This window comes from Myxine glutinosa, chromosome 2 (assembly GCF_964187855.1).
Source record: "Myxine glutinosa chromosome 2, kmMyxGlut1.1, whole genome shotgun sequence".
NCBI lineage: Eukaryota > Metazoa > Chordata > Myxini > Myxiniformes > Myxinidae > Myxine > Myxine glutinosa.
The window spans coordinates 48042411-48056935 of NC_136262.1; the positions used below are offsets into that span (position 1 = coordinate 48042411).

General features: G+C 37.9%; 2 protein-coding genes across 3 annotated transcripts in view; one reads left to right on the top strand and one right to left on the bottom strand.

Moving 5' to 3' along the window:
• Positions 1 to 14525, top strand: part of SMC6 (structural maintenance of chromosomes 6) — a 203192-nt gene that overhangs the window by 106281 nt on the left and 82386 nt on the right. The window lies entirely within an intron of this gene.
• Positions 7888 to 10281, bottom strand: LOC144890972 (uncharacterized). The gene is made up of 2 exons (XM_078772858.1): positions 9460 to 10281; positions 7888 to 8833 (listed from the first exon to the last, which is right to left on the bottom strand). Exons 1-2 carry the CDS (start codon positions 10279 to 10281, stop codon positions 7976 to 7978), a joined length of 1680 nt encoding a protein of 559 aa, XP_078628984.1. The 3' UTR covers positions 7888 to 7975.

Genomic DNA, 14525 nt, shown 5'->3' on the forward strand with positions numbered 1-14525 from the left:
GCCCCAAAAAGCAGTCTATTTACATTATCATTCCTTTGTAGTTGAAATCTAATTTTAATCCCATACAAAACTTTATCATAATCACAAAATCCAAATATACCTTTAAGAGGTACTGCTACGGTAAAACTATTCTCTGCTTTTGTTTCATCATTATACATTGCCTTCCTTTGACTATAACCAGGGTCTGTGTTTGTACCCGTTGACATATCAGGAATAAAACCTTCAACAGCTCCTCTACCCATTCTATCACTAAACGAATATAGTGTAAATTTCATCATTTCAGATGTAGCAGAGACATAATCAACCGCTTCAACCTCCTGTGTTCCAATATACAGGCGGACACTATCAAACATTTTCCAGAAGAAATCATTTACGAGTGTAGCATTAGTATTATTCGCAGCCTTAGTGAATTTAAATTTACACAGCAAGAAACTATCAGCTATATTCAAGTAAGTTTGTTGATTATTTTTTTCAAAACTTTTTGTTCCATTTGAATTCCAGTCTGTTCCTGTTATAGCATTTACCTTGAAATAGTCTTCCTTTTTAGTGGAGTTTGAAATGATAATTGTATCATCCAAATCATAGATACTCTATCAATCGCTTCCATACTTGTATTTATATAGCATTAAAATTGTTGAAACCCTGACCCAAGTATTTTAATGATTTTTTGTCGTTCTTGTGAAGATAGTTGAGTTTTACCTTTTTTTATTTCGTTGATTGCTTGTAATTTATGAGACTCCTTTTGAGCATCTTTTATACTCTTTATAGCACCTGAAACTGAACCCACGGCAGAAGCAGTTGAACCAATTAGGTCTTTATGTTTAAGGATGGTTGAACCAATACCCATTAGAGTATCAATTATCCCATCTCCTTTATTTCGAAATTGATGACCTACACCTCGTTGTCTCTTAGGTTTATAGTATCCTCTCCCAAGAAACATACCTTCACCCTTATAGTATGGTGAAAGGTACATGCCCTCCCCTGTAATTATTTTATATTTTCCCAAGTCGTGTTTTCTCACAATAACCATTATTTATTTATTGAAAAACTTCACGTAGGTGAATTCTGATGGATATAATTTCATCATTAAAGGATATCATACGATTATCTTGGTCGGTTATCCTAAAATTTACTCTGTATATGGTTTTTCCTGACACAGGTAAATAGACAAGATTTTTTGGTTCCATATTAAATTTATAACCAATCGGGGTTGAGTATGCACTGAATGAAAATATTGTATTTGTTCTTATTCCATCGTTATAAGCACCATCAATCAAATCACAATGAATTAATACTGAATTTATACCGGAGGATATTTGAATGACATTATCACTGTAAAACGTCCCGTTATTTTCAATCTTTTTTGAAGAGAAACCCAATAGCTCTCTAAACGAATTTTCAATCGTGAAATCAACTTTATAATTATTTTTAAGTTTAATAGTTGATTTTGAAGTGTGTTTTTGAATATCTATTACCATATTTTTTGGTTCATCACCTTTTTCTTTCATAAGGCGAGAGACTTCAGAAGATATTTGAGAAATCTCGTAAGCTCCGGGTGAAACGGTTATAGTTTTATATTCACTTCCTGGATTATAACTAAACTTGTTGTTTTTCTCTGTGATATTAAAAAGTGTATTATAAGTTTCCATCGACAATAAAGAAGCCTCATATGAGACAAGGGGGTCAAGTTGTAGTGGGTAAGGGAATGAAGCTGTGTAATCACTCGTTGTGAAATTAAAACTAAGAATTGTGCTTCTCATCTTATTTAATATCTAATAAAATATCTTTGTATTGACATTTATTAATTATTTTCATATTCATCAACTGATCTAAAATGGCGGATGCTTCATTAAAACAATTGTTGTTTCCAGCCTTCTTACTACCTAACAACAATAATAACCTATTAACTAATTGTAATGGGTCATTTGGAAGAAAGCTAACACCCGAACCAAGCTTACTTAAAGCATCAATAATATGTTTCTCCTTCTCATTCTTCTTACTTTTACCAGCAACAGAAACTCTATAATCAAGTGCATTTAGTAAATCAATATATACCCTATCTTCCTCTCTTTCCATATCAAGTGGTTCCTCAAAATATTTTGAACCGCTGAATCCGGAGTTTGTTAGAAGAAACATTAATCTTGGAGTTAATTCAACATTTAGTTGAGCAGAACTTAAGAACACCAATTTATCATTAAATATCAATAACTTTTCTTTCACAAGATGGAACTGTGCTGGTTCTTCTGTTGGAATGAGACCTGCTCTGGTTTTTGAACCCGCCGAATATTCATTGTTTTGAAGAGCTTCCACAACATAATTAGGTGGTTGATTTACCTCCTCAAGTTTCCGAAATAATCCTTCATCATCATATTGTAATTCTCCAAGTTCTTGCTCTGTCATTTGACTAAAATCTTTGATCATTTGAAGTTTTTTTGGAGTAAATTCTACTGTGGGAACTGTAGGTGAGTGTTGAGTTTTCAAAAGTGGTTTAAAGAATTTCTCTTGTTTTCTTTCAAAGACTTCTTCGCCAGTCAGTTTTTGTCTCCGTTTCTTCTTTATCCCTTCCTGTTGTTTAACAACTTTTGAAACTAATTGTTGATGTTCCTTAAACTTTCTTGCTCTTTCTTCGGCATTCATTTAGTATTGAAAAATATCATTTAATGAATTGTAAAGGTCAATGGGAAAATTTTCCTTTTCTTCATCATTATAGTAAATGTGTTGAAATAAATCCTTTTCTTTAAATATTTCATCAAATTCTTTATTGGTATTAATACGAGTTGTTATTTCTTCTTCACTACTACTTGTATCTCTGCTTTTCATACGTTTGCGTTGAGTCTACTCATCGATATCAAAACCGAATGATAAAATCTTAACTCCATCACCACACAATTGTTTAATAATTTGTCTCATTCCTTCAGGATTAGTTTCTAAAATCCCAAGACCATTAGATTTTACTTTATTTAACTCACTCTTACAATGTGAATATTTTGTAGAACCAAGAGAGACCTCCTCAAATATTTGACCTTCGTTCCTCAATCGCATATGTTCCTCCATTGAAATGTAGTAATAATCTTTCCCTTCTACTTCTCCTGGTCGCTTTGCTCTGGTTGTAGTACTCACAAAACGAATCATAGGGTGTTTTTTTTTAAAACTTACAATCTTTTCATTTTTACTTTTCAAGAGTTTAGATTTATGAAAGTTCTTTCCTGAAGCAGATTTACCCACAAGATTAATAATAATAGTTATCATTTATATATGTAATTATGTTTAAAATAAAAATACATCCTTTAATATCTCATCTTGTTTCACAACAATATATTTATATTTTCCAATCGTGTGTTTCATATAATTTTCAAATTCTTTTTTACTACATAACGTAGAGCAATTATCTCTCCAAAAATTATTTACATCTATTGAATTTAACTTAAATAAAATAAAAGTATTGGCATTGTTTCTTATTGAGCGTCGAGGGAGTTGAAAATATGACTGACTAAGATAAATACAATTACAAGAAGAATGTCTCCCTCTTGTATAGTAGCTGTCCATTACTGTTTGGTTTCTCTCATTAACACAATCATCAAAGATGACGAGGTTATTTTTTGATTTATTTAAATCTTGAGGTGAAGGTATATCATCCGTATTATCACTGAGAATACAAGTTATGGGTTTTGGTTTCGATTTTGATTTCTGTGTATCACAAAATAATTGTATTATATCTTCAATATTATAATCATTTAGTTTGTTTTGAAGTTTAAATAAACCGATAATGTCTTCCTTTTTAAGACCCGCATTAAAACCTTGTGATAGTAGTTGATACTCGGGTTGAAAACTTGACTTCGTAAAAATTATTAAATTATCATAATCTAAAAAATTAGGACCAAGGAGCATCTTTAAAAGTAAACAGGTTTTTCCACATCCACTTGAACCAACTATTAGACATCTCAATGAATTTGGAATGTTTTTATGGTTATTAAATTTTATCTTATTTTCCCAAACGGGTAAAAAATCATTCATTTATATATTTGGAAAACAAGTCATCTAACTTTTTTGAGCTATTTTAGAAACTCTATATTTTATCCTGAGTTTGGGTTTAATTTCAAAATAATTCATTATTTTATTTATATAGTATCTTGTATTAACATTGCCATTAAAATTATTTTGAATAATAAATATCATTAAACCCTTATACATTTCCTCAATACAAATAGTCTCTTCCCTTGAAAGAAATGGTGTATTATCATCACAATACTTAACATTCATCTCTCTTATTAATCTTGTAAAGTAATTCATTTTTGGTTCTAATTTAAAAGAGTTATATATATTTTTATATTTTTTATTATCATTAATTAAAATTAAATCACAGAAAATACATTGTTTATATGAACCCTCATTATTAAGCCAGATTCTATCACAAGCCGGACAATTCTCTAATTTATCATATGGAGAGTCTGGAAATTCTAAATATCCTTCAGAACTTATCATATTTATATGGTAAATTTTTACTTAAACTAAACGCAAGTTTATTCATTAATAAATACAATGTTTCAAAGCACAAAAGACAAATTTCAATCAATCTCTACTTCGGTGAAAGATATAGAAAAATATGTCAAAGATGTTAAATTGAACAAAGATAAATATGGAAATTTTTGGGTAAAACCAGTTATGAAAAATAACATGAGCCCCTCTATTTCATTTAAAGGAAGAGCTCTAACTATACCTGGAAAGACATCCATTAAAGTAAATCTAACAAAAGTTTCTCCTCTACTCCTGGCAATTTCTTCAAAGCTTGAAAAAGTGATCGATCGTGATACTTCGAAAAAGAATGATAAGACCATCAACAATACTCGTGGAGAAATTTGTATTTACTTTAATAATCCAAAGGGTGTAGATCTTAGTAAAATGAATGATGTTAATATTTCTGGTGAAATGTCATTTCGTTCTATGATAGATAGTTAGAGATTATTTAAAGATAACTTTTGATATTAAAAATGTAGAGATTGAATCTGTTAATGAAAGAAAGTATATAGATATTGATGGGAATGTTTTTCCTGCTAATTAAATATGAGTCATTACAGCAGTGAAGATTTTACTATTTTATTGAACTCGGACGATAGTGATGATAGCATTTCATTGAACTCGGACGATGGTGATGATAGTATTTCATTGAACTCAAATGATAGTTATGATGCTAATAGTTTGTGCTCAAATGATAGTTATGAGAGTAGCTTTATTGATGACTCTGAGTATGATTCTGAGTATTCATGTGATAGTTATGACTCAGATGATTCTGAGTGAAAAAGTGTTTTCGTTTAAGTATAGTTTCATATATAAAAAGCCTGTAAAAAGGCACTTTCTTCTATAAGTGTTTTACTTTAAGCACAGTTTCATCTTTAAAAAAGCCTCTAAAAAGGTGTTTTACTTTAAGTATAATTTTGCTATATAAATATGATCAAAGCAACGTATTGCGACGTTTGTGAACAAGAATATAAACAATACAAAAGACACCTTAAAACTAACAAACACACATTTAATCTACTTCACCTACTATCTCCTATTCAGAAGGAAACAAAACACTGTTCTGCCTGTAATAAAAATATCCTCAAGAAAGGCTTCGAAATCCATCTTAAAACAAATCAACATTTATCAAATTTTATCACAACTAAAAACTCTGATGGTGCATTCAAAGGACATATTAAAATAAGTCTTTAACTTCAAACCTCCTGAACCAGAGTCTATAGTTGATGCTGTAGAAATAGTTAAACCTGCTGTTCAAACGTTGATTGAAAAAACACTAAAAGAAATGAAACCACTTAAATTTTATATGGGAGTAAAATTAGAAATGACAAAGGACGAAGGAGTTATAGATACACCATACATGAGAACTGAGCCACACTTTATATCTTCATATCAATATTTTAAAACATCAGGAGTCTATGATGAACTTATTAAACAAGAGCAAGATGTGGATAATTCAATCGTAGGAAGTGGATTCAATATAGGAAAAATTATTTACATAGACATTCATCTATCTATAATTCCAGTAATCTCTGTCTGTACGTTTGTACGTTTGTACGTCTGTACGTCTGTACGTCTGTTTGTCTGTGACCGCTGTTTCTCGACAACCACGGGTCCGATATACTTTTAACTTACCAGGTATATTGCTGGGGACCCGAGGATGTGCCTTTTCAAGGTTTCATATTAATCGGACAATTACTTACCGAGCTATGTCCAAAAAACGATTCAACCAATCAGAGAGCAGCGAACGATCGCGTGTGCCGAACGTGGCGGGCACACTCTGCCTCGGATGGCACATTTGAGAGCGTATTCATTTATTTCACGTTTGCAAACTATGTTGGCGTTAAACTATGTTTTACAACTAATAAAAACGAATTTGCGATTCATTCGCTTTCCTGCGCGTTTGTGCACGCGATGGCGATTTCTTTACCAAACTCCGGAAGCCGTTCGCTTTGGACCAAACCATTGCATGTAAATAGAGGGGGGGGATTGTCACCACTCGCAAGCCGTTCGCTTTGGACCAAACCATTTCATGTAAATAGAGGGGGGGGATATAATTTTAGATATAGATATAGTACGGGCATGCCCTAGTATTCTTAAATCAGATCCTCTAAAAGCTTCTTCTTACATTGATTTACCCAGTGTTATCAAAAATAGAAAAGCAGTTATCAATATCAAAAATAAAGACAATAAATGTTTTCTCTGGTCTATTCTAGCACACTTACATCCTCCACATTTTCATGATGAAAGAGTATCTCATTATAAAAAATAGGAGAATACATTAAATACGAAAGATCTAAAGTTTCCGATGACTTTAAATGATATTCCTAAATTTGAAAAGTTGAATAATTTATCAGTTAATGTTTATGGTCTAACAGAAACAAACAACATTCAGGTTTTAAAGCTTTCTGACAATTGTAAACAAACTCATATTAATCTTCTATATTTTAATTCAGATGAAAATTCACATTATACATACATCAAAGATATTACAAAATTAATAAAACCACAAGTATGTAAAAGAACAAATAAAATATATATTTGTATGCGTTGTCTTAACTTCTTCCATACACAAGAAAGATTAGATAAACATTCAAATTATTGTGGTGAACATAAATCAACGGTAATCAACATGGCTAAAAAAGGCTCAAAGATCACATTCAAAGATGAAAAGAAAACAATAAAACATCCATTTGTTATATATGCTGATTTTGAAAGTATTTTAGAAAAAATTGATACTGCTTCTCCAGATCCAAAAGAATCATACACAAATATATATCAAAAACATACTCCTTGTGGTTTTTGTTATTATATCAAATCATCCGTTTGTGATAAATATAACAAGTTAGAGATGTATAGAGGCTCAAATACCCCAGAGGAGTTTGTGAAACGACTAGAAAAAGACTGTGTTCGATTAACCAAGATAATAGTGCAGCGGCATAGCAAACCAATTGTGCATTTTGTGATGGAAGCACCAAATTTGGCAGAATGATAGAATATTATATGGAGAACATTTTCAGATATGGAACCACTTTGGAATTCACCCCAATGTGGCCGCCATATTGGATTTCAAAATGGCGGCTTAAAAATCTTTAATTACAAATATTTCTGGTTCTATACCAGCTACAGCCTTGATTTTAGTGTCTGGATGTACAAACTTGAGGTCAAGGAATTGAATGGTTCTACTTAGAAGTTGATTTACTGACGCCATATTGGATTCCAAGATGGCGGCTTCCTAAAATCTGCTGACCGATATCTCTGGTTCTATGCCAGCTAGATACTTGATTCTGGTGTGTAGATGTACATTTCTGAGGTCAATGAATTGAATGGTTGTATTGAAATATGTTTTAATGCACATAAGCAACTGATAATCCCATATTACGTACATTGTATACACACGTTCAGCAAGAGAACTAGCGAGCGTATTGCATCAAGTCATGCCAAGTGTCACAGTTCCAACTCAATGTGAGCAGTCACCATCACAGGCACACAGTGCTGTGCATTTCAGAGCCGCTTTCTTGCACTTGCATCTCCCACTGCAACCGTTTTCGCACCCACAACAGATGAGTTCATAGCAGGATTTGGCAGCTTCTGGTAGTGTTGTCCACAGAGGATCGAACTGTCCGGCATTGTCCACCCACCCCCAGTCGCATGGTGATGGGAGATAGCAGTGTGGGACAAGAGACTGTCCCCAACAATGTCCACCCTGGTAAGTTGCTCTCTTCACGTGTTGTACTAGGGCGGCCTGTGTTGGAGGTATTGCTTCAATGGATCGAGATTTCTTTGCAAAGAGTTTCTTTCTTGCCAGATTCACCTCAGAACATGTGCATGTGCGGTCGTACAGAAGCACTACGTATCTCTCCAGGGTTGCCAGTGTATCCTCAGAGATCTCACTTGGTGCAGATGCCAGGTCCAGGAATGCATTGGTCACTTCTGGAAAAGTTTCCCATACTGCCCATGCTGTTTTCTTGCCACGACCTGCAAAGCTCGAGACGGTATCACACCCTGTGATTGCATGGAAGATTGGCAGTGCCTTGGCTTTGTCTGGTCCCAGGGTAGCAGACAGCTCGTGTGCTGCTATGTAGCGGAAGTTCTTTCCGGTTCCAAGCGCTAACCAGAGTTCGTCCACTACCTCATTAAGCTCCTGGGCCATCCACACAGCGAGAACCACCACATCTGTGTCCACGGTGCGGATGAGTACTCTGCGGTGTCCAGATTTCATAGCAGCTGCTGCGTGGAGCATCATGCGCGTGTCTGCTTCCTCGTGATTGCACGGGGCCAAAGCGGCTGTGTCTGCACATGGTGGTACAGCAATGACCTGTTGGTGTAAGCATGAACAATACCGTGATGTAAATTAAATGTGAATTCCTTTGGTGTAGGTGGTCACGAATAAAACCTGACATGAATCTGCATAACATTTATTAATTTATTTCAGTACATTATTTCAAGTACATAAATACAGGGCAATTATTATTATTATTATTATTATTATTATTGTTATTTACTTGGCATCAAACACATGAAATCATACAATATGACATTGTACATATAACAGTAGCCTGTTCATGTACACTCCCCCAAGATGCCAGGAAAGAAAAAAGCAATTCAAGAACACTATGGCCAATAGGCCTTTCTTAACAATTTGAGGGAGTGTACCGTGGACAGCTAAAGATTATATATACAATACAAAATATTATTCCGAATAGATAATACAAATCGGGATTATATAATCAAAATTAAATTATATGAAAAGAATACACATATGTGGGTAAGAATTTACTCTACAACAGCATAAATCAATAATACATTGTATAATATGTACTGAAACCACAGAAGATTGTACACACACTCTCAAACACACAAGCAGGCACGCACCCACTCTCACCACCCAGACACATACACACACTTTCACTAACACACACTAACATACATCATGCACATTACCTGTTCACCGTCAGTAGCAATCAGCTGTTTGTCTGGCACATCGATGGACTCCGTGACCTGCTTAGACAGAAAGCTGAAGAGTTCCTCCTTGTTCTCGTCGACACGGAGGAAACTGTGCCAGTTGCCTGGTAGGAGGGCAGAGCCAGTGACACGTCTGCGTATTCCCTTGCCTCTGTTGGTCCTTGCAGTTGCCTTCAGGCTGCCTGACTTTGCATAGCGGTCCCACACTAGATCGAGACGAGATCGATGTTGAAGCTGTGACATAATGTATGGAACGAATACTTTTGTGGCATAGTCAAGAAATGTTTTGGTCTGGCCTGGGCTCAGCATTTGAACTATTACAGCTCCATCGAGGATCACAGAAGATACTTGTGGTGGGTCCGACTTTGTTTCGACAAGCTGTTCTAAGGGCTGCAACAAGTCAGCTTTGGAACCAAAGCGGAGCTGTCCATTTTGCGAGAGTGCTGGCGGATGTGCGCTGTTCTCATGTTTGAAGAACTGCTCGAGACCCCCATCTCTGGTTTGGCATGCGATGTATAGTCTGGAGAAGAGCTCTGAATCACTCTTTGCAGAGGCTACTTGTTGTTTGCTCTTCTGGGCAGCTTTGACCTTGATGGATGAAAACAACGGGAGTTTGTTGCGTTTGATGACATCATTGAGTGGCTTGGATCTGTCTGCCAGACGTTCCTTCTCAAATGAATGGAACTGATCTCTCCCAATCTGTACAGCTGTACGCACAGTATCTACAACAGCTGGGCCCAAGATCTCCAGTGTGCCCAGGACCAGCAAATCTGTGCTTTCTTCTTCAAAGGGGCTGCCCATCTCTTCAATGACTGTTGTCAGTGCACGGACATCTTGGACGAACTTCTGCACACTGTCGGTTTGCTCATGGTGGTGGGTGTGCTCTCCCCTTTGGCGCAGTTGCTGTGAGGTCTCAAATTCTGTGATGACCCGAGCAACTTCGGGGCCAGCCACCATCCACCGTCAAAGGGCACTTGGATTTTCAGTTAGGCCCACTGCCCCGCCATCGCCTTTGACCGTGGCATTGTTTTGTTCATGAGCCTGGTCTAGGGAGATGGCGGAGAAAGCATGCCTAGTCTTCTTGGATGTGAAGTGCCCCGCATGGAACTTGGCAGCAACATCTGGGTGTTTCTCTGCAATGCCAACCATGTCCCTGATGTGGACTGGTAACCAGCGAGCATAGTGGATATGGTCCAATGCAGCGAACCATGCAGCTAGCTCTGGTAGGGTGTCCATGTACAGCGTGAAGTTGGACTCTCTCAGTGAACGTATGTAGAGGAGTATACAGAGCTCCAGGTTAAGTACAGTGGCCCAGTACTGAAACTGTGGACATGCCGCTGCTCTCTGGTCACACCATGCCTCGAACTCCAATGGTTCCTCATCTCTTGCAGTTGCTCTTTCGTTGTATATGTCATATGCACGATGCTGCAGTATGTGTAGGGCAGCAACAGTTACTTGGTGGGCGCGTCTTGTACGGCTGACGTGAGCTGCACGCAAGAAGGAGTCTGCTGTGCCAGCTGTTGCTATCTCTGCCTGAACCAATGCCTGTGTCCAACCGCTGTCTTGCAGCCAGTCTCCTGCTGTCTTCAAAGCTGCCATCTCTGTGTGTAGACCACCCAGCATGACCACAAAGAGATCTTCACCATGTGTGTCTGGCCAGTTCCATTGCACCTGCTTGGCGATCGCATAAAGTGGTTGGTCCAGTGTGACGACGGGTATCTGTCCAGGGTTTAGCTCATTGATCGCTGCTTTCACGACATCCATGGCATGGCGGATCATTGGCACTGAGTGGGCTTGGTCATGGAAGAGGGGAAGCAAGGCAGTGGGTGTGACTGTGATACCAGTATCCTTGGCCGATTGGTTCTCTGCGTGATGTGCAGCCCAATAAATGTTTCCTGGATTCTGTGTGTCACCACTGTCACATGCATCCTTCACAGTCTGGAGCCACCTCTTCTCTTTATCCAGTTCAGCTTGTGCAGGATTCCTCTGCAGCGACGCCTGGGTTCCAGCTGGTACAGAGTGGCTTTTGGCAAGTGAACTAACTGGTTGTACATCTGTGTAATACCGTGGAAGGTCCTCCACAGTCTTGACATTTGAGACACCCCCGATGATGACAATACCTCGGTCTGTGCCTTGATTGTCATAGTCTGGATGTTGTATCAATGAAATACCAGTTCCGTGGAAGGAGTCGTGTGCTGTCGTGGAACTGGGATTGTGGTCTATATTATCCACAGCTGATGTGGTGAACACTCCACCGCGGAGCTTTGGGGGACAGACCACCTTCTCCGCCCGAAAGCGCTGACAGACCCCGTTCCCCAGCTCTGCAGAGATCCGTAGCACTCTATCATAGGCAATGCTGATCCCTAGTCCAGATAATGTGTCAACCAGTTCCCTCTTTCTCGTATGGGCTTGAAGCATCAAGCCAAGATATATTGGCAAAGGAGTCTCTTGACTAATGCTGTGTCGTACGTCTGTGCCTGCACCTCTCCTCTCATGCTTCACACTGTTGTATTTGAGAAGTTGAGCTATTGTCACAGACGCTGATGCCGATGACTGACATGCCTGATCTTTGATGCCTGCACCCTCTAAAATCATGGAGACCATTGTCAGCAGCAGTTGTGGCATAGACTCTTCTTGACATTTGTTTGAGAAGGACCCATTGAAAGGCTGAGATGACTGGAACATATCCTTCCTTATAATCCCTGCAGCTCGTGCCAGGTGCACAACATCACTGTCAATATCATGTTGACATGCCTTGGCTAATGCACTGCCAATGTCTTCCTGAAACACCAGCAGGACATCTCTTCCCTGCCTGTGCTCCTGCAGATCAGGGAAGTGTGCCAGGATACGCTCCTTGAGTCTGGTTGTATGGACTCGTGTTTCCAGCACAACTCCGAACTGTTCCATTCTCATTGTGTAGAGCTTGGTGAGGTCTGCCATCTTGAATACAGGAGCAGTGTCTTCTTCTTTAGCAGTTTCCTCTATGTACGTTACCAGTTCAGCAAGGACTATTGCTGAAATGACATCTACCGTGCTCTGGCTTTGCTCAGCAAGCTTTTTTGCTGCCCTCACGCGGTTGTATAGGGATGTCAAACATTTCTTATGGTACTTGGCCTCTCTTGCGACCATGTCCCCAGCACTCAGTTGGGCTAACAAAGTGGTATCCTGAAGAAACTCTGCAGCCTTGCGAACGTGTTTATCTAGTTCCAATGTCGCTGCTTGATGAAACTCCAAACCAAGCTCTTGCTGGCAGAAGAAGCACAAATTGTCGCATATGCTATCAACACAAGCTGCCTGAGACCTAGTAAGCTTGTACTTATCTGTGATTGTACTGGGGATAGGGCTTCCCTCTGGATGACTTCTCTTCTGTACCCGCTGTAGCTTGGTAGTGTTATATTTCACCCTGCATGACTTGTGCCACTTGGCTTGGTGGGCAGCTAGAGTGGCAGCTATCCCTTGGCCTTCATCCAGTCGTTGCAAGTCCACGTCTTGTGGCAGCTTGCCTAGTTTATTGAATGCTGATAGATTGTCTTCAAGTGTCTTGTATCCAGCACCTGCATCAGTTCTTTTCGTGACAGCAGGACACTGTAGGGACTCTCCTATATCAACTTGACACAGAACACAGAGTTCCCAGTCCAGTGGCGTCTTTGACGTTGAAGTTACATGCTTGGTAACATGAACTAACTTGAACTGCTTCGACATGATTGAAACCTGGATGGAGCAAACAAACAAAAAAGTCGTTTAATTAGGGGTTAATCAACGGACCAGCATGTTTTATCTACAGGACAATACACGACCCCCCCTGAAATTTGACACCAAATGACCTCTTTTAGGGGTATTTTTGGCCGAAATTTTCAAATTTTTCACTCCCCAGACCCCTAGATGTTCCCTTGAGCTCAGAATCGCCGCTGTAATGTGTCTACTGATGTTAGAAAAGATATAGGGTGAATGGGGCAATAATTGTGCCTGTAGGATTTGTTTCCGCCACCACCCCTAAGGGTTACAGATTTTTAAAGCCGCCATTTTGAAATCCAATATGGCGGCGACCTTGGGTGAATTTCAAAGTGGTTCCATATCTGAAAATGTTCTAAATATAACATTCTATCATTGTGCCAAATTTGGTGCTTCCATCACAAAATGCACAATTCTTCTTAAATTTTTGCTATGCCGCTGCACTATAATGAGAGAAACCAATAAACCAATGTCCTTAACAAGTAAAGAAAAAAGAGAATTTAGACAGCCAAAGGCTGCCTGTCATATTTGTGAGAAGTAAATTGGTAAAGGTCTAAAGGTTAGAGACCATTGTCATCTCACTGGTAAATATAGAGGCTCATCAAAGTTGTAATATTAATTATCAACTCCCCTCTTTCATTCCTGTTTTTCTTCATAACAACGCTCATTATGATACACATCTATTTATCAAGGAACTCTCAAAGACTTCTGGAAGTATCTCAGCAATTCCAAACACGGATCAGAAATACATTTCATTCACAAAAACAATTCACACATCTCCTATTACTCATATTAGATTTCTTGATACATTTAAATTCATGGCAAGTCCATTGGCTAACTTGGTTCAAAATCTAAAAGAGTTTCCATGTCTTTCAGAGTATTTTTCAGATAAAGATTTACTAACACAAAAGGGAATTTACCCCTATGAGTATATGGACTCATTTGAGAGATTCAATGAAACACAACTTCCTTTAAAAGAAAATTTCTATAACAAATTAAATAATAGTCATATATCTGATAAAGATTATGTACACGCACAAAATGTTTGGAAAAAATATAACATTAAGAATCTTGGTGAGTATCACGATTTGTACCTCAAAACTGATGTGCTTTTGTTGGCTGATGTGTTTGAGGCTTTCAGAACAATCTGTCATTCTGGATATGGATTGGATCCTGCTCACTATTACACTGCTCCTGGATTGGCTTGGAGCGCGATGTTGAAAATGACAAAACAAGCTTTGGATTTAATAACCGATGTTGATATGCTTTTGATGATTGAAAAGGCAAAGAGAGGAGGAATTTCACAAGTCTGT